Source organism: Procambarus clarkii, chromosome 90 (genome assembly GCF_040958095.1).
Source record: "Procambarus clarkii isolate CNS0578487 chromosome 90, FALCON_Pclarkii_2.0, whole genome shotgun sequence".
Classification (NCBI taxonomy): domain Eukaryota; kingdom Metazoa; phylum Arthropoda; class Malacostraca; order Decapoda; family Cambaridae; genus Procambarus; species Procambarus clarkii.
This window is the reverse complement of record NC_091239.1, coordinates 9,180,547-9,199,578: the sequence shown is the minus strand read 5'-3', so window position 1 is coordinate 9,199,578 and position 19,032 is coordinate 9,180,547. Positions and strand designations below refer to the sequence as shown.

The 19,032-nt window shown below is 45.0% G+C and overlaps 2 protein-coding genes across 3 annotated transcripts in view; one reads left to right on the top strand and one right to left on the bottom strand.

The window, feature by feature from the left end:
• Positions 1 to 1,321: 1,321 nt before the first annotated feature.
• LOC123746526 (dual specificity tyrosine-phosphorylation-regulated kinase mbk-2) overlaps positions 1,322 to 19,032 on the top strand; it is a 205,957-nt gene continuing 188,246 nt past the window's right edge. For both annotated transcript variants that reach the window (XM_069318312.1, XM_069318309.1), the window contains exons 1-2: positions 1,322 to 1,344; positions 9,889 to 9,996. The gene's annotated coding sequence lies outside the window, so the exon portion shown is untranslated. The remainder of the gene's footprint in view (positions 1,345 to 9,888; positions 9,997 to 19,032) is intronic.
• On the bottom strand, positions 12,111 to 14,260 carry LOC123746527 (uncharacterized). The gene is made up of 2 exons (XM_045728077.2): positions 14,192 to 14,260; positions 12,111 to 13,354 (listed from the first exon to the last, which is right to left on the bottom strand). Exon 2 carries the CDS (start codon positions 13,347 to 13,349, stop codon positions 12,618 to 12,620), a length of 732 nt encoding a protein of 243 aa, XP_045584033.2. The 5' UTR covers positions 13,350 to 13,354; positions 14,192 to 14,260; the 3' UTR covers positions 12,111 to 12,617.

Genomic DNA, 19,032 nt, shown 5'->3' with positions numbered 1-19,032 from the left:
ACATAACCCATCTTAAGTATCCCAAAACTACCTCAGAAACCCCAAAGACATTCTGCTTGGTACAAGATTACACGATACCAACTGGATCGAACCCCTCTGTGATTACCTAACCTCGACAGCTGGCTACATAATCACAAAATACCATTAAACTATGGAAGGCTCAGAACCCATAGAATTGTTGAATCAAAACGATGGTTGCAGGCGATGAGTCACAATAACGTGGCTGAAGTATGTTGACCAGACCACACACTAGAAATTGAAGGGACGACGACGTTTCGGTCCGTCCTGGACCATTCTCAAGTCGATTGAAAAAAAAAAAAAAAAAAAAAACGATGGTTATTTCTTCGGCTTCAGGGCGAACGAGCACCGGAGAAACAGCCATAAGAATACACAACATATAAACAACATTGGTATGGCTAATTAGGACAATTTTCCCGTCACAAATTTCCCCTTTAGACACACCTGCAAGCATGGATATTCATTCCTCTAACTGAAAATCATCTTTAAGCTTGAAGATCAACTTGGTATGGATGATTCATCAACTGCAGGTCTGAAAGGATTATGTTTGTAACCGCGAAGCCTAGTCCTCTGTGGGGCAGAGGTGGTGACGGATAGGCAGTAATCATTTTCAGAATCCAGGCGAGTCTATTATTCAACGACCTTGAATTCCTGCCTGAAAATACACACACATGCTAAACTCCCACGAGATGAATCGGCTAATGTGTGTATGCGGCTTCGAACCAAGTTTCATTCAGGCTTCAGAGTTGAATGAATCAGTTTGTCGTGTTTCACTGAAGAAAACCCCCTAAAAAATGAATGAAAACAAAAGTCTATTCCTTTCACAAGAGGTAAATATACCAGCGTAGAGGGTGACGTGTCCGTATGATAAACATTAGCAGTTAACGTGGACATTTACAGCATCACGACCCCAGAACGAGAGCAGTTGACCACAAGGAAGAAAACGGATCAGCGCGACGTTTGCGTTGCTATGGTAACCCGCGTAAACAATCTCGGCACGTTCGTATGACTGACCGCTTGAGATAACAAAACTTTCAAAACAATAGATATCTCCCCAATAACACACCTCAGCGTTATCTCACAAATCAATATACCTATCCCACATGCATTACTCTGATCCACAGGAACGATTAAACATGTGACGGCTTCAGGTGTTTAAAAACAAGTGTGAAATTCTATTCCGCCGCCAAGGCCACATTTGGAACGCGAGAGAAGACAGGTGTTTGGGTGACCATGGCCAGTCTCACGCCTCTCCTCTTCACCAAACGCATGTGCCCGCCCGGCCGCGACCCGTCCCGGGACCCTGGAGTCAGCACACCCCTCCAGGTAACGCCATTCACCAACGCACTCCTTTAGTTGTACTACTGACAACATCTCACCATTGATCAAATTAGACATTGGACTCTGGATTTCATTTAAATGCACTCCGAAGCCTTTGTTTACATTGGAGATTGATGTCTCGTGAGGAACTTGGCCTTTGTGTGGGATGTTAGTTTGTCATGGTGTTATTTACAGGTGTTCTAGGCCATAGGCAGGTGTTGTAGGCCATAGGCAGGTGTTGTAAGCCATAGACAGGTGTTGTAGGCCGTAGATTGTAGGTCGTGATTGATGTCTCGTGAGGAACTTGGCCTTTGTGTGGGATGTTAGTTTGACATGGTGTTATTTACAGGTGTTGTAGGCCATAGCAGGTGTTCTAGGCCATAGACAGGTGTTGTTGGCCATAGACAACTGTGGCAGACTTAGCAGTTTCTAAGTGTACAATTAATTACTAGTCTGTGCCCCTTGTATTATCTCCGTTTTCTGTTACTGTTGTGATGTGTTTAATTAGTTACTTAAGTGCTCCTGGCAAGGTTAGGTTCGGGCAATTTAGTCCATCAGTTTAGCGAAGTTGGGAGCGCTGGAGAGGACGGGATGGTGCACGTGTTGTACGTGGGTAGAGCGCTTATAGAAGTGGGATTCGAACACGGGAAGAGAGAAAAACACTAAACAATAAATGTTCGCATACAGTTAAATCATAACTCATTATTTAATTTAATGAGATGACATATTGGATTAAGGTGCATTTGGGTGTTATTGATAAGGACGGGGAGCAACCCATGCAATACTTTGCAACTAATTAGTGCATTGAGCACCAAAGTTTCAACTCCTTATCTAATACGTAGTAATTTCTTTACGGAATCGATCAATCCGTTAAAAAAGCGACGTATTTGTGTAATTAAAGCATCGTAGCAATGATGTCTTCTAAGCATCTGTGCTTCGATTGGTTAGTGGGGTTGTTAGGGCTGGTACGTTTATGGTTAAGAGAATAATTGCATTTTTAACTGGCTGGTGAATCGAGAATTAACAGACTGATTAACATGGCGTCAGAAAGCAAGCCGTTCTTAGACTAAGTTCTTTCCATCCAGCGGTCGACCCCAAAGACACATTCAACCACTTGAACATATTGTTCATTCCAGACAGTTAAGCAAGTCCCAGCTGTGTCTGGGTACATGTGACAGGATGAACAACCCAGCGGGTTTTCTTCCTATTGGGGAGTGTTGTACGTGCTGCTATGGCGGTGTGTCCACTCACAGGATGAGTGGCGCTGCCCAATACTGTCACTATGGCGGTGTGTCCACTCACAGGATGAGTGGCGCTGCCCAATACTGTCACTATGGCGGTGTGTCCACTCACAGGATGAGTGGCGCTGCCCAGTACTGTCACTATGGCGGTGTGTCCACTCACAGGATGAGTGGCGCTGCCCAATACTGTCACTATGGCGGTGTGTCCACTCACAGGATGAGTGGCGCTGCCCAATACTGTCACTATGGCGGTGTGTCCACTCACAGGATGAGTGACGCTGCCTAATACTGTCACTATGGCGGTGTGTCCACTCACAGGATGAGTGGCGCTGCCCAATACTGTCACTATGGCGGTGTGTCCACTCACAGGATGAGTGACGCTGCCTAATACTGTCACTATGGCGGTGTGTCCACTCACAGGATGAGTGGCGCTGCCCAATACTGTCACTATGGCGGTGTGTCCACTCACAGGATGAGTGGCGCTGCCCAATACTGTCACTATGGCGGTGTGTCCACTCACAGGATGAGTGACGCTGCCCAATACTGTCACTATGGCGGTGTGTCCACTCACAGGATGAGTGGCGCTGCCCAATACTGTCACTATGGCGGTGTGTCCACTCACAGGATGAGTGGCGCTGCCCAATACTGTCACTATGGCGGTGTGTCCACTCACAGGATGAGTGGCGCTGCCTTATAAACTTGCCCCTCGGGGCAAAATTAAAAAAAAAATATAGAAATTTTCTCTATCATGGATAGATCCCGGCAGAGGCGAAAACAAATGGGTAGAATTTCATTCACCCTGAAGGCCCTGTTCACCTAGCAGTAAATAGGAACCTGGGAGTTAAAGCTGCTACGAGCTGCTTCCTGGGGGGTGGGGGGGGGGAAACAGTTGATGAACAGTTAAGAGGCGGGCCCAAAGAGCCAGAGCTCAACCCCCGCAAGCACAACTAGGTGAGTACAGATGTTAGTGACAAAAGTCCAATTTAAGTCCAATTAATGGCAACTTGTGACTCGTCGCGAAGCATTGTCTTGGAATGATCTTGGGGACGTAATGGAAGATTGGCATCATGGGGTACCTCGGGTGCTGCAGGCGATGAGACACAATAACGTGGCTGACGTATGTTGACCAGACCACACACTAGAAGGTGAAGGGACGACGACGTTTCGGTCCGTCTTGGACCATTCACAAGTCGCTTGTGGTCAACTTAAGAATGCACAATCGACTTGAGAATGGTCTAGGACGGACCGAAACGTCGTCATTTTCTAGTGTGTGGTCTGGTAAACTTTCCTCGGATGTTGTTCAACCCCTGGGGAAGGCGGGGGGTTGTCGTTCAACCCCTGGGGAGGGCGGGGGGTTGTCGTTCAACCCCTGGGGAGGGCGGGGGGGTTGTTGTTCAACCCCTGGGGAGGGCGGGGGGTTGTCGTTCAACCCCTGGGGAAGGCGGGGGGTTGTCGTTCAACCCCTGGGAAGGGCGGGGGGTTGTCGTTCAACCCCTGGGGAGGGCGGGGGGTTGTCGTTCAACCCCTGGGAAGGGCGGGGGGTTGTCGTTCAACCCCTGGGGAGGGCGGGGGGGTTGTCGTTCAACCCCTGGGAAGGGCGGGGGGTTGTCGTTCAACCCCTGGGGAGGGCGGGGGGTTGTCGTTCAACCCCTGGGAAGGGCGGGGGGTTGTCGTTCAACCCCTGGGGAGGGCGGGGGGTTGTCGTTCAACCCCTGGGGAGGGCGGGGGGTTGTTGTTCAACCCCTGGGGAGGGCGGGGGGTTGTTGTTCAACCCCTGGGGAGGGCGGGGGGTTGTTGTTCAACCCCTGGGGAGGGCGGGGGGTTGTTGTTCAACCCCTGGGGAGGGCGGGGGGTTGTTGTTCAACCCCTGGGGAGGGCGGGGGGTTGTTGTTCAACCCCTGGGGAGGGCGGGGGGTTGTTGTTCAACCCCTGGGGAGGGCGGGGGGTTGTTGTTCAACCCCTGGGGAGGGCGGGGGGTTGTCGTTCAACCCCTGGGGAAGGCGGGGGGTTGTCGTTCAACCCCTGGGGAAGGCGGGGGGTTGTCGTTCAACCCCTGGGGAGGGCGGGGGGTTGTCGTTCAACCCCTGGGGAAGGCGGGGGGTTGTCGTTCAACCCCTGGGAAGGGCGGGGGGTTGTCGTTCAACCCCTGGGGAGGGCGGGGGGTTGTCGTTCAACCTCTGGGAAGGGGGTATGCATTGGTCCTGTTCTCCCCTCACCCCTGAAGTAGGGTCGACCTCCCCCACAGGATTTCCTAGAGTTGCTTTAGCCAATGACCCTTCGTCTCCCCTTTAATATATATCTTTATTAATCTCCCCTCCCATATAACTATGGCATGTTTCCCCTCTCCCTATAGACCCGTCTGTCTGTGCGTCAAGCGGTTAATCACAGCTATTAGCCTAATTTTCTTGATCACTGTCTCTTTTGATTAATAAACTTGAGCAAGGGTTCACAATGTGCCTCATGTTTCAACCCAAACTGAGATCTTATTGGTAATCTTCTGAAGTCTGTTCCTTGAGACGCGTTTAATGAGATTAATTTTTGTATCTAGATGCAGGCGAGGAGTCACAATAACGTGGCTAAAGTATGTTGACCAGACCACACACTAGAAGGTGAAGGGACGACGACGACGTTTCGGTCCGGCCTGGACCATTCTCAAGTCGATTGTACATTCTCAAGTCGACTTGAGAATGGTCCAGGACGGACCGAAACGTCGTCGTCCCTTCACTTTCTAGTGTGTGGTCTGGTCTACTCTTTGTATCTATTAGGAATAAAGCAAGTTTAATGAGAACTGTCATTTACGGAACAGGTTGGGCAAGGAGCCAGCTGTGTGTCGTAGTCTTCATGTGATTGGTTCACTTGATACGAGGTTATCTTGAGATGATTTCGGGGCTTTAGTGTCCCCGCGGCCCGGTCCTCGACCAGGCTTCCACCCCCAGGAAGCAGCCCGTGACAGCTGACTAACACCCAGGTACCTATTTTACTGCTAGGTAACAGGGGGCATAGGGTGAAAGAAACTTTTGCCTATTGTTTCTCGCCGGCGCCTGGCATCGAACCCAGGACCACAGGATCAAAAGTCCAGCGTGCTGTCCGCTCGGCCGACCGGCTCCCTACAAAAACTTGCTGTTTGGAGACGTTCCAGGGGGTCAGATTCACGAAGCAGTTACGCAAGCACTTACGAACCTGGGGTCAGATTCACGAAGCAGTTACGCAAGCACTTACGAACCTGTCCATCTTTTCTCAATCTTTGGCGGCTTTGTTTACAATTATTAAACAGTTAATGAGCTCCGAAGCACCAGGAGGCTGTTTATAACAATAACAACAGTTGATTGGCAAGTTTTCATGCTTGTAAACTGTTTAATAAATGTAACCAAAGCCGTCAAAGATTGAGAAAAGATGTACACGTTCGTAAGTGCTTGCGTAACTGCTTCGTGAGTCTGGGCCCCAGGTTCGAAAGTGCTTGCGTAACTGCTTCGTGAATCTGACCCCAGGTTCGTAAGTACTTGCGTAACTGCTTCGTGAATCTGACCCCAAGTTCGTAAGTACTTGCGTAACTGCTTCGTGAGTCTGACCCCAGGTTCGTAAGTACTTGCGTAACTGCTTCGTGAATCTGACCCCAGGTTCGTAAGTACTTGCGTAACTGCTTCGTGAATCTGGTCCCAGGTTCGTAAGTACTTGCGTAACTGCTTCGTGAATCTGGCCCCAGATGCCAGTCAGCACAGGAATTGAATAATCGCTGATGGAGCGATGTTCTGGATTGATTGACTGAATAGATTGGTGAAGATTAAGCCACCAAAGAGGTGGCACGGGCATGAATAGCCCGTACAATGTTCCGGTGAAAGGAATATAAGGGAACATCTCGCCTCTTTAGCACCTTTACGGGCTCACCATAGCCCGTGCTACATGGACACTCCGTCCTGAATAGCTAAATCTTTAACAACAACAACAACAACTCTTTAGCATAACAGGTGATGGTTTAGTGTAGGTGTCTTTCCTAGCGTGCGTGCGTGCGTGCGTGCGTGCGTGTGTGCGTGCGTGCGTGCTGTGTACATCATTTGCGTGACTGTCCCTGCGTGGATAATGTTTTGCGTGGCCACATAGTCTGGATTATCAAAATTATAAAGAATATGCATTTATTTGATTAAGAATAACATGGGGGTTGCCAGCTCGTCGCCATCTGGCGTGGCTCACCTAACACCTCTTCTCTATCATGCTGTGAAGAATGAAGATGTAGAATTATCATACGTTCCTTGTAAGCGCGTTTGTTGGTCGATATAACCACGTATTGCTAATGTTTGCGCTTACCTAATTGTACATGCTGTTAAAGATTCGCTACTTGGAACAAACAGTTCCAAGTAGCACGGGCTATGGTGAGCCCGTAGATACTAATTGTACATGTGGGGGGTTGAGATGAGGTTAAACAGTTAGCATTAGTCTACCCAATGAAGGAAACGCCCTTGGTATAAATTTTGGTATAAAGTAACTAACTTTATACCAAAATTATATAGTGCCAGGTGGTATTTTTTTTGTTCATTGAAACGGTAGATTTCTCGAGTCATGATTTACAGCGTCGCATATTGAATCAGGAACAAGATTAGGGAATGTTTTTAATAATGAACAAATCCACAAGGGCCGTGACGAGGATTCGAACCTGCGTCCGGGAGCATCCCAGACACTGCCAGGTTCGAATCCTCGTCACGGCCTTTGTGGATTTGTTCATTTGATGCATCACGTTATTGTGATCTGTGTGTGTACATTTTCTGTGCAAAATGTATCAAAATAAGACTTTTTTTATTCATAATATAGGACCATAATGTCGGTGGCTTCACATTGTACCATTTTGGTACCCCTTGTACCGCAGGGAAGGGGGGGGGGGAGGCAGAGGGAGGTGTTAGTGTGGTAGTTGGGTTGTTAGTAGTTAGGGGTGGTCGGTCGTTAGGGGTCATCATAGGTCACTCGCCTGACCTGTAACTTGTGACCAGACTTTACCTGCAGTGATCGCGTGTCCCGGCAGGACTGTGTAAACCTTCAAGCCTTGTTTATCACCAGTTAATTTTTTTTTTTGTTTGGTTGCCGGACTGTCAATAATCTGAGACAGTCAACTGGGGGGGGGGGGGAGACGAGGTCAGTCGACGGTGGCGGACAGGTCAGGTCAGTCGACGGGGTTGAGGAGAAGAGATTGGTCGCCAGACATGTTTGAGCGGACGAGATTGGTCGCCAGACATGTTTGAGCGGACGAGATTGGTCGCCAGACATGTTTGAGCGGACGAGATTGGTCGCCAGACATGTTTGAGCGGACGAGATTGGTCGCCAGACATGTTTGAGCGGACGAGATTGGTCGCCAGACATGTTTGAGCGGACGAGATTGGTCGCCAGACATGTTTGAGCGGACGAGATTGGTCGCCAGACATGTTTGCTCTCTGTCTGCAGTCATCTCAAGGCGGAGTTGGAACGGTCATTTCGAATTTCGAACATCGTTTCGTTACTCCGAACAGAAGTGAACATTGTGTTCAAAACCCACCTGGGAGGAATTAATGTGTTGTTAGTGTTCGAATTATCTTCTTTCTAAAGGGGAAAACTGTGCGAAAGTTGTCGTGAAAGTGTTCGAAATATTTACAGAATGGTTCGGGTTCATTCTTGGACGTCTGGTGTACTAAACAAAGTTATTGAACATTATACATTCCTGAACATTTCGACTGTGATGTTTTGCGGCCGGCATCACGATTGGATAAAAATCATCCATTAAAGGCACTTGGGGTGGACGGTAGAGCGACGGTCTCGCTTCATGCAGGTCGGTGTTCAATCCCCCGACCGTCCATAAGTGGGTTGGGGCACCATTCCTTTCCCCCCGTCCCATCCCAAATCCTTTTCCTGAATCCTTCCCAGTGCCAATATAGTCTTAAGGCTTGGCGCTTTACCCTGATCGTTCTGCTCATCCTGGGCAGGTCGTGACGTCATCACCACGTCAGAGGCAGGTCGTGACGTCATCACTACGTCACGACTTTGTTTCGTACACATTTTAATTTCGTTTTTTCATGATTATTTCACGGTTTTCTTGAATGTTTCGTGTAAATTATACATGTTATATCTTGCGTATCATCCACCACACGCAAAATGGGAATTATATGACCAAAGAGTGCGGATAGTTCTATAATATATATATATATATATATATATATATATATATATATATATATATATATATATATATATATATATATATATATATATATATATATATAATACAAGCCAGTACCACACGAGCCGCCATAACCTGCACTATTCACTGTAACCCCGCATATAACACCAAACTTCCTACATTATACTTCATTGTTCCAAGAAATACAATCAGGGAATTGTACGCAGTGACTCTGTGGAACAACTTAGGGCGAAGTTACGGTAGTAACTTAAAGGTATTTGTAGGTTATGACCTATAAGGAAAGTGTAGACCTATTCTGGTATAGTGTATATGTATGGTAAGCTGTTGAAGTGATTAGGACAAGCTTGTATTGTAATTTGGGATGTGGTTATATGTGACTGTTTAAAGTTATGAATCCACTTTTGTTCGCTGCTACATGGACTGGACGGCAACTGACATATGTGGAGAGCTAGTGTCACAATTGATATGTTTGTCCTGCACACCGCCCCCCATCCAGTGGGCGGCGGTGGATAGGTTACAATCACTCAGTTACTACCTACAGTTAGCAAACTGGGGGATATTTGGCTAAAATTTCCCCCGTGACATAATATACAAAGGCTCGATGGATTGGTACAAATGATAGTCACCCGAGAGATTGGTTTTATATGTAATAACTATTATTTAATAATTGTATTAATGTGTTTTGTATAAATAGGAACTGCTTCCCGTAGGCACAAATAATTATCAAAGAAGGCACCAAAACTGGAAGACTGTATAGCACCCTATGAGCATAAGCAGTTTCCTATATTATTGTTGTTTTAGATTTAGCTACTCAGAACGAAATATCCATGTAGCACGGGCTATGGTGATCCCGTAATTGAGTTGGGTTATTGGCGATAACCGTTTTACTGTAACATTTGGGTCAGAGTTTTTAAATGGAGGTGGGGATTCCTCCTTTTTCCCGGTTTCTTTTTCAATTCTGTTTTAGTGCACTGGTTTTAGTCTTGTTTTAATAACATTGTTGGTGTTAACTATATTCATATGATGTAAATATAGCATTGACTGTAGCGAGAGGTGTGTACACTCACCTAAATGTGCTTGCGGGAGGGGGGTTGAGCTTTGGCTCTTTGGTCCCGCCTCTCAACTGGTGTGTGTATGTGTGTTCTGCTGCAGGTGATGTCCTCGGAGGACGGGGTCTCTGTGTCGTCTGTGGAACTGACTCTTCCCCACATCGCTCGCGAGGTTCTGAGACGGAAGGCCCTGGCCCATCTTCATCTTGAGGTGAGTAGTGTTAGTGTTGTTATGGGGGACCCCTGGTCGAGGACCGGGCCGCGGGGACGCTAAGTCCCGGAAATCATCTCAAGGTAACCTCAATAGTTCTGTATAGGAGGGTTACATTGATACACAATGGTACAATGGGTTACTCTGGTACATAATGGTACAATGGGTTACTCTGGTACATAATGGTACAATTGGTTACTCTGGTGCATAATGGTACAATGGGTTTTGAGCCTGTAGTCCCCCCTTAATATGCATTATAAATGTGCCTTTAAATATTTAGAGTAGTCTACGATCTAAGTATAAACATTTTCTTTCAAGAATTTAACAGAAAATGAACTTCCTTTTTTGGGGTAAACTTGCATATATTTTATCATATAACAATTATAGTTTAAGGCGTGTTATTCAGAGTACATTTGAGATGATAGTACATTACAGTGAAGTAGATGGTAATTATGGTGTTAAATAGATTTGAAGTTTCGCAAAGAGTTTATCAGTATTAGAAAATTACGAAAGTGGAGGCTTCTTTTCAAGATTGACTGTATAGCTACCAAGGCGCCTTAGGAGTATACCGAGATGTAGCCCCTTCTTACAAGGTATATACAGTATACCCGGCTTCTTGGTGTGTATATACTGAGTTTACTCTAGTCCTGGATTATGTTCGGGTACCAGGGACCAGATTCACGAAGCAGTTACGCAAGCACTTACGAACCTGTCCATCTTTTCTCAATCTTTGGCGGCTTTGTTTACAATTATTAAACAGTTAATGAGCCCCGAAGCACCAGGAGGCTATTTATAACAATAACAACAGTTGAGTGGCAAGTTTTCATGCTTGTAAACTGTTCAATAAATGTAACCAAAGCCGTCAAAGATTGAGGAAAGATGTACACGTTCGTAAGTGCTTGCGTAACTGCTTCGTGAGTCTGGCCCCAGGTTCGTAAGTGCTTGCGTAACTGCTTCGTGAATCTAGATCCAGAGGTTGATATGCCTCAAGCCCAACACTAAAGCCTAATACTTTTCGGTGTTGCTTCAGATAATTCCTTAAAACTCTCTTATAGGCCAAATATTGAATTTTGAAAAAAGTGGTATGGATTAATATTAACCTGAAGGCCACAATATATATCCAGTGGCCTCGGAGGGGACAGGAAGCTGGCGTCTCGTCAAAGGTCCCTCCATTGTTCACGAGGAATTTTCTAACTGGATTTTGAACTGAAGTAATGTCTAGGCATTTACGGCTTTGGCGGGTAGGCGGTTCCACGGGTTTAATTAGTTTTGTTGGAGATGGGAAGAGTGTGTGTCACCTTGTGTAAAAATATAATACTTCCTGGTATCTTTTTACTGTTAGGTGAACAGATGCATTTGATGAAAGAAAACGCCTAGCCTAAAATAAAGCCTAGAATAGAATATAAAAAGTTGAGAACATATAAGTAGAGAACATATATATGTAGAGAACAAAGTATATAAGTCAAGAACAAAGTATAAGTAGAGAACATATATACTTTGTTCTCTACTTATATATGTTCTCTACTTATACTTTGTTCTTTACTTATACTTTGTTCTTTACTTATATAAGTAGAGAACAAAGTATATAAGTCAAGAACAAAGTATAAGTAGAGAACATATATACTTTGTTCTCTACTTATATATGTTCTCTACTTATACTTTGTTCTCTACTTATATATGTTCTCTACTTATACTTTGTTCTCTACTTATATATGTTCTCTACTTATACTTCGTTCTTGACTTATATACTTTGTTCTCTACTTATATAAGTAAAGAACAAAGTATAAGTAAAGAACAAAGTATAAGTAGAGAACATATATATTTAGAGAACAAAGAATATTTTGGATACTAGAAGCAAAATATGTTGAGTAATGTAAAGGTTTCGACGAGGTCTTTAGGCTGTTCATTCAATAAGTCCAGTCTTATTTTTACATCATTCCGGCAGTAACCAACCACTTGGACTGGACGGTTTCATGCAGGTCGGCGTTCAATCCCCGAGCATCCAAGTGCTTGGGCACCATTCCTTCCCTCGATAATTCCTTCTCTCCTTTCATATTTCTTGTTATTAATATACTTAAATATTTCAATAGGTAGTAAATGTTAAAACAATAATATGTCCGTGATTAATATATATTTTGAAATGGAAGTAAAAAATAAAATTCTGATCACATGACCCTGCAACTCCTTATCTGTTTGGTGGAGATATATACAAGATGGTATCAGACATCTTACCCTTGAACCTGATCTATTACCAGGTGTGCTATTTGATGGTATGATCCGTCAGGCTGTTAGTGCAGGCAGCTTAGAGGTATGCACTAAAGCCTAGCTGATCAAATGGTCTTGTAAACAAATTGTAGTTCCTGCTTGATCATATTAAACTATGATTGATTGATTGATGAAGATTAAGCCATCCAAGAGGTGGCACGGGCATGAATAGCCCGTAAGTGGTACAATTTTTTTTTCTCAGTATTCTGAGGTTGCATTTAACCATCAAGCTGTTATCGCGGGGGAGGATAATGCTTAAGTCTTTATGAGGGTGTCCAGCTGCTGGACACTTAAACTATGTTAACACTGTACATTTTATACATTAATGAGGTGGAGAGTGAGAGTTTAAGTACAGGTTAAAGTTGGTGAGGATCGCTTTGTCGAATCATGTTCATGATTTGGGTAGAGTTGAAGTGGCACTTGTGGTAGGCGCTGGCGCAGGCGGCGGTAGACCCGGACTGGTTGCCCAGGAAGGCGGCCAGTTGGAAGGGCATGACCGGACTGTTGATCTGGTCGGGGACGAGGCCGGGATGGTCGCCGAAGAGGGACATGAGCAGAGCCTCGTCAGGAGCCAGCTGTTGGACCGGAGTGGCTGCCAGTTCGCACACCACACGCAGACCACAGTTGGTCTTGGTGTCCAGAGTCTCCGCCGCCGAGAACAAGATGTCTATGGCGTTGACAGAGAAGTCCTCAGCGACTGGTGCCTCCTCGACGGTCGGGGCTGCGCGTCCGTATCGATATAAAGTCTTTTGGACAGTAGGCGTCACAACCACAGTAGGCCTTTTGAGAGTCGATTTAACCCCGACAACTTTACCGACGGCAGCTTTACCGACAAGTCCGGCTGTGCCGAGGAGAAGAGTGGTGCCGCCAACCACCTCAAGAACAGGCTTGGAAGCTATTGCTGTCAGCGCTAGTGCCTTTGTAGCCGCCGCTGCCGACACGGCCGCCGCTGCTGACGCTGCCGCTGCTGACGCTGCCGCAGTGGCAGCCGCTGCCGTCGCCGCCGCGGACCCCAGGAGAATGATGGGTGACGCCTCCTGCAGTATCACGGCCACCAGGGCGACGAGAAGCCATTTCTTCAGCTGCATGGTGCCTGTAGGAGAGACGATATATAGTTATGACACGTTCTGCCTTGTCGGCCGAGCGGACAGCACACTGGACTTGTGATCCTGTGGTCCTGGGTTCGATCCCAGGCGCCGGCGAGAAACAATGGGCAGAGTTTCTTTCACCCTATGCCCCTGTTACCTAGCAGTAAAATAGGTACCTGGGTGTTAGTCAGCTGTCACGGGCTGCTTCTTGGGGGGTGGAGGCCTGGTTGAGGACCGGGCCGCGGGGACACTAAAGCCCCGAAATCATCTCAAGATAACCTCAAGAAGATTGTGTGCTACACCCGAATTATACATGACAATTTAAATGTGTGTGTTCATAATACCCTTCGAGTAATATTTCTATTAAAATAATATCTCTTGTCGGACTGACGATATTGACTGGTCTTCTGATATTATTGGTAATGTGAATTTTATTCTACGTTACTGTATTAATATTACTACAGCAGTGGTCGCTAATGTATTTATAATAATCACTTGCTCTACGGAGGTGCTGCTGCTGATGCAAGCTTTACAATTATCTAAAATCAAGCTGTCAAAAATGTATTTGTTAAAGATAGCAAATGTAGGAAATATATATAAATATATATATATATATATATATATATATATATATATATATATATATATATATATATATATAATATATATATATATATATATATATATATATATTCCTGATTTTAAAATGATACTTGTGTATTCTTTAGCAATATATTTCCTTCAAAATGAATCTGTTTCGCCCTGCTCCAGTTCTAAGAATGTGCATCAAGTGGGGAAGAACAGTCGGTGACAAGGCGTCTCTTCCATGACAACAAACTTACTTGCACTCTGAAAGAAATCTGGGGGACAGGATGTCAGCGGCTGGACAGATGGACGGGTTGTGATGCCGTGGGAGAGGCCGAGACACCTTATATATACTAGTGGGGGGGGGGGGTTGTGGGGAAGGGGAAAATGAGAAGTTGGCGTCCTCCGAAATCGGTGACCTTTTAGGCCGTGTACTAAAAGCTTGATGCTATTCTGCAAAACATATGTTGTTGTTAAAATGGATTTGTAGAATAAAGTAGTAATGTTTTTTATGCAGCATATGAGATCAGAGACGATGCCTGTGAGATCGGTTATCTTGAGGTTATCTTGAGATGATTTTGGGGCTTTAGTGTCCCCGCGGCCCGGTCCTCGACCAGGCCTCCTTTTTGTTACACAATCCCCAGGAAGCAGCCCGTAGCAGCTGTCTAACTCCCAGGGACTTATTTACTAATAGGTGAACAGGTGCATCAGGGTGAAAGAAACTCTGCTCATTTGCTTCCGTCTTCACCGGGGATCGAACTCGGAACCTCAGGACTACGAGTCCAAAGCGCTGTCAACTCAGTTGTCAAGGGGGTAGAAATTCACCTCTGGGACGAACATTAGCGGTCGGGGATGGTTCGAATCCCCTCTGGACCGACATTGTGATGGGGGGGGGGGGGGGGGAGGTGGACCCCAGAGGGACAGATCTGGAAGTAGGGGGCCTGACAGCTGAGTGGACAGCGCTTCGGACTCGTAGTCCTGAGGTTCCGGGTTCGATCCCCGGTGGAGGCGGAGACAAATGGGCAAAATGTTTCTTTCACCCTGATGCCTATGTTACCTAGCAGTAAATAAGTACCTGGGAGTTAGACAGCTGCTACGGGCTGCTTCCTGGGGGGGGGGGATGTAACAAAAAGGCGGCCTAGTCGAGGACCGGGTCGCGGGGACGCTAAGCCCCGAAATCATCTCAAGATAACTAATGTCTAATAACATTAGACATTAATAACTAAGAAGATAACTAATCCCAAGATAACTAATGTCTAATAACATTAGACATTAATAACTAAGAAGATAACTAATCCCAAGATAACTAATGTCTTCGCTATATTTTTTTGAACCTTTGAGAAGGAGGGAAGATGATGAATTCCATCACACATGGAATTAAAAATTAAAGTTGACCTATATATATTTCATGTTTCCCAGTGTCAGGTTTAAATGAGGACATGAGGATTGGGAAAGGGAAGTGGAGAAACTTATTTTCCTCGAGCGCCGACGACCTTGGCTTTTTGCCCCGTCAAAAAACTGGGTTTGCACTACCGACCTCCAATATTTAGGGCCGGCGTAGCCCCCGGGGCGAAACACTAATAGACGCGTGTCTGTGTAACGTTGTAATTATTGTAACACAACATGGTGTCCGTATGTCACTCCAGCACAACACAAGTGTCCGTATGTCACTCCAGCACAACACAAGTGTCCGTATGTCACTCTAGCACAACACAAGTGTTCGTATGTCACTCCAGCTCAACACAAGTGTTCGCATGTCACTCTAGCACAACACAAGTGTTCGTATGTCACTCCAGCACAACACAAGTGTTCGTATGTCACTCTAGCACAACACAAGTGTTCGTATGTCACTCCAGCACAACACAAGTGTTCGTATGTCACTCTAGCACAACACAAGTGTCCGTATGTCACTCTAGCACAAGACAAGTGTCCGTATGTCACTCTAGCACAACACAAGTGTTCGTATGTCACTCCAGCACAACACAAGTGTCCGTATGTCACTCTAGCACAACACAAGTGTTCGTATGTCACTCCAGCACAACACAAGTGTCCGTATGTCACTCCAGCACAACACAAGTGTCCGTATGTCACTCTAGCACAACACAAGTGTTCGTATGTCACTCCAGCTCAACACAAGTGTTCGCATGTCACTCCAGCACAACACAAGTGTTCGTATGTCACTCTAGCACAACACAAGTGTTCGTATGTCACTCCAGCACAACACAAGTGTTCGTATGTCACTCTAGCACAACACAAGTGTTCGTATGTCACTCTAGCACAACACAAGTGTCCGTATGTCACTCTAGCACAACACAAGTGTCCGTATGTCACTCTAGCACAACACAAGTGTTCGTATGTCACTCTAGCACAACACAAGTGTTCGTATGTCACTCTAGCACAACACAAGTGTTCGTATGTCACTCCAGCACAACACAAGTGTTCGTATGTCACTCTAGCACAACACAAGTGTCCGTATGTCACTCTAGCACAAGACAAGTGTCCGTATGTCACTCTAGCACAACACAAGTGTTCGTATGTCACTCCAACACAACACAAGTGTTCGTATGTCACTCTAGCACAACACAAGTGTCCGTATGTCACTCTAGCACAACACAAGTGTCCGTATGTCACTCTAGCACAAGACAAGTGTCCGTATGTCACTCTAGCACAACACAAGTGTTCGTATGTCACTCTAGCACAACACAACAGTGTACGTATGTCACTCTAGCACAACACAAGTGTCCGTATGTCACTCCAACACAACACAAGTGTTCGTATGTCACTCTAGCACAACACAAGTGTTCGTATGTCACTCCAACTCAACACAAGTGTCCGTGGTGGTGTTGCATATTTATTTCCGATTTATTCGGCCTAATTTCAAATATTTTTTTCAAAATTTTGATATCGTTGATAATCTCACCAGAGGCAGCATTAAATATGGCGATTAAGGTTACAAGATCAAAAGCAAGAAATATCTGAAATTAAATATTTGTTCATGTTATTCCCTATTCTTGTCTTGGCTCAGTCTAGGTCCAACCACTTGGGCTGGACGGTAGAGCGACGGTCTCGCTTCTTGCTGGCCGACGTTCAATCCCCGACCGTCCACAAGTGGTTGGGGCACCATTCCGTCCCGCCGTCCCATCCTTATCCTGACCTCTTTTCCCAGTGCTATATAGTCGTACCGGCTTGGCGCCTTCTCCTGATCTCTTCCCTACCCATCAGTCTTGGTCGCTCAGCTTCAGCATCCAAAACTCTGAATGTTATTTGATAATTTTGGGTCCAATATTTATATAATTTTTTGTTATTTCCTTCAAAATCTCTCCACAGGAAGCTGATTTAAGGTGCAAGATAAAAAGAGCAAATTTCTGAAAAGAAGCATTTTTTGTTAATCCCTTCAAAACCCACCAAATTCACTTCAAAACCTACCAAATTCACTTCAAAACCACCAAATTCACTTCAAAACCTACCAAATTCACTTCAAAACCCACCAAATTCACTTCAAAACCCACCAAATTCACTTCAAAACCTACCAAATTCACTTCAAAACCACCAAATTCACTTCAAAACCTACCAAATTCACTTCAAAACCCACCAAATTCACTTCAAAACCTAACAAATTCACTTCAAAACCTACCAAATTCACTTCAAAACCTACCAAACGCCCTTCAAAACCCACCAAACGCCCTTCAAAACACTACAACTGGAGTAATGTACAAATACCTTCAGTTTTCCTTACCAATAACAGGAATATTCGCTAAATGTGTGTGTAATATGGACGGAATTATACGATGATCTGCACAAATTTGTCGAAGTTTGGTGCATGATAACGCAGAATGGCATAATAATAACGAATTCTCAATCGACTTGAGAATGGTCCAGGACGGACCGAAACGTCGTCGTCCCTTCACCTTCTAGTGTGTGGTCTGGTCAACATTCTTCAGCCACGTTATTGTGACTCCTCGCCTGCATATTAGAACGCTATTCCAGTCAGTTGCTGTACAGTGAAGTGTTCAGTGATAGACCATTTTTTTCTCAGTTTGAACAGAATTAACTTCTGTTAAAGTTTGAGTCGGGAAAGACCTGGGTAAATACTGGTCAGGATATATCCTTGTTAATTTATGGAAGAAATTATCCGTTAATATGACAGACGTGACATTTCTAGATTGTGTTAACGGTACAGCTGGCTCCGTTCTCGATTCACAATTGGGGATCCCGGGTTAGATTCCCCGGCGTTGCAGAAATGATTGGGCATGCTTCTATTCACCTAATGCAGTAAATAGGTACCCGGAAGTTAGTCAACTGTTATATGACATTGCATCCTAGGGAGGGTCAGAAGTTCTATGGGGGGGGACCCCTATACAAGCCTAAAGTGTATATGTACACAGGCTTCCTGTCCCCAACAATGGGAAGTATTATATAGATGAGTTTGGGTGGATATAATATATGTAACATATAATATAAGTAAGTAAATAATATAAAGTAAATAAGTAAGTAAATAATATAAGTAACATATAATATAAGTAGCATATAATATAAGTGGATATAATATAAGTAAGTAAGAGGTGGTTCGTATAGATCTTCTCTAATGGCTTTTATTTTTTTGTTCTTATGTTTCTTCCAAAGATTGCTACTCCATTCCCTTCTCAACCTTACTTTCTCAAAGGAAATGTAACTGGAGAAATGAGGCTAATAATAAAGTTTGCGTCATCATAGTCGACATTTTCCCTCGAGAACCATGTCATCATAATTGTAAACAAGATGACTTCTTGGTTGGCCTGAATACTGGCCACAGTGCTGAGATATCCTACCACACCTGTTTAAAGACCACACCTGCTCAGCGACCACATTAGGTAACCTCGTACAGTCTTCCAACTCTTAATCCAATGTCCGACTTTTGAGGATGATGGGGAACTATGCATCCTACTGCCTCCAATCCTTGGTAATAACTGGCATTTAGGACTGAGTGGCCCTACGTCCTGGTCTCATATCCATATTTCAACAACTATTTAATCCCTTTGAGTGAAATACTGAGTGCTATAGTTACACTGACTTAGCACATTACCTTGATAATGACTAAATATTCTCGTAAATTCATCAC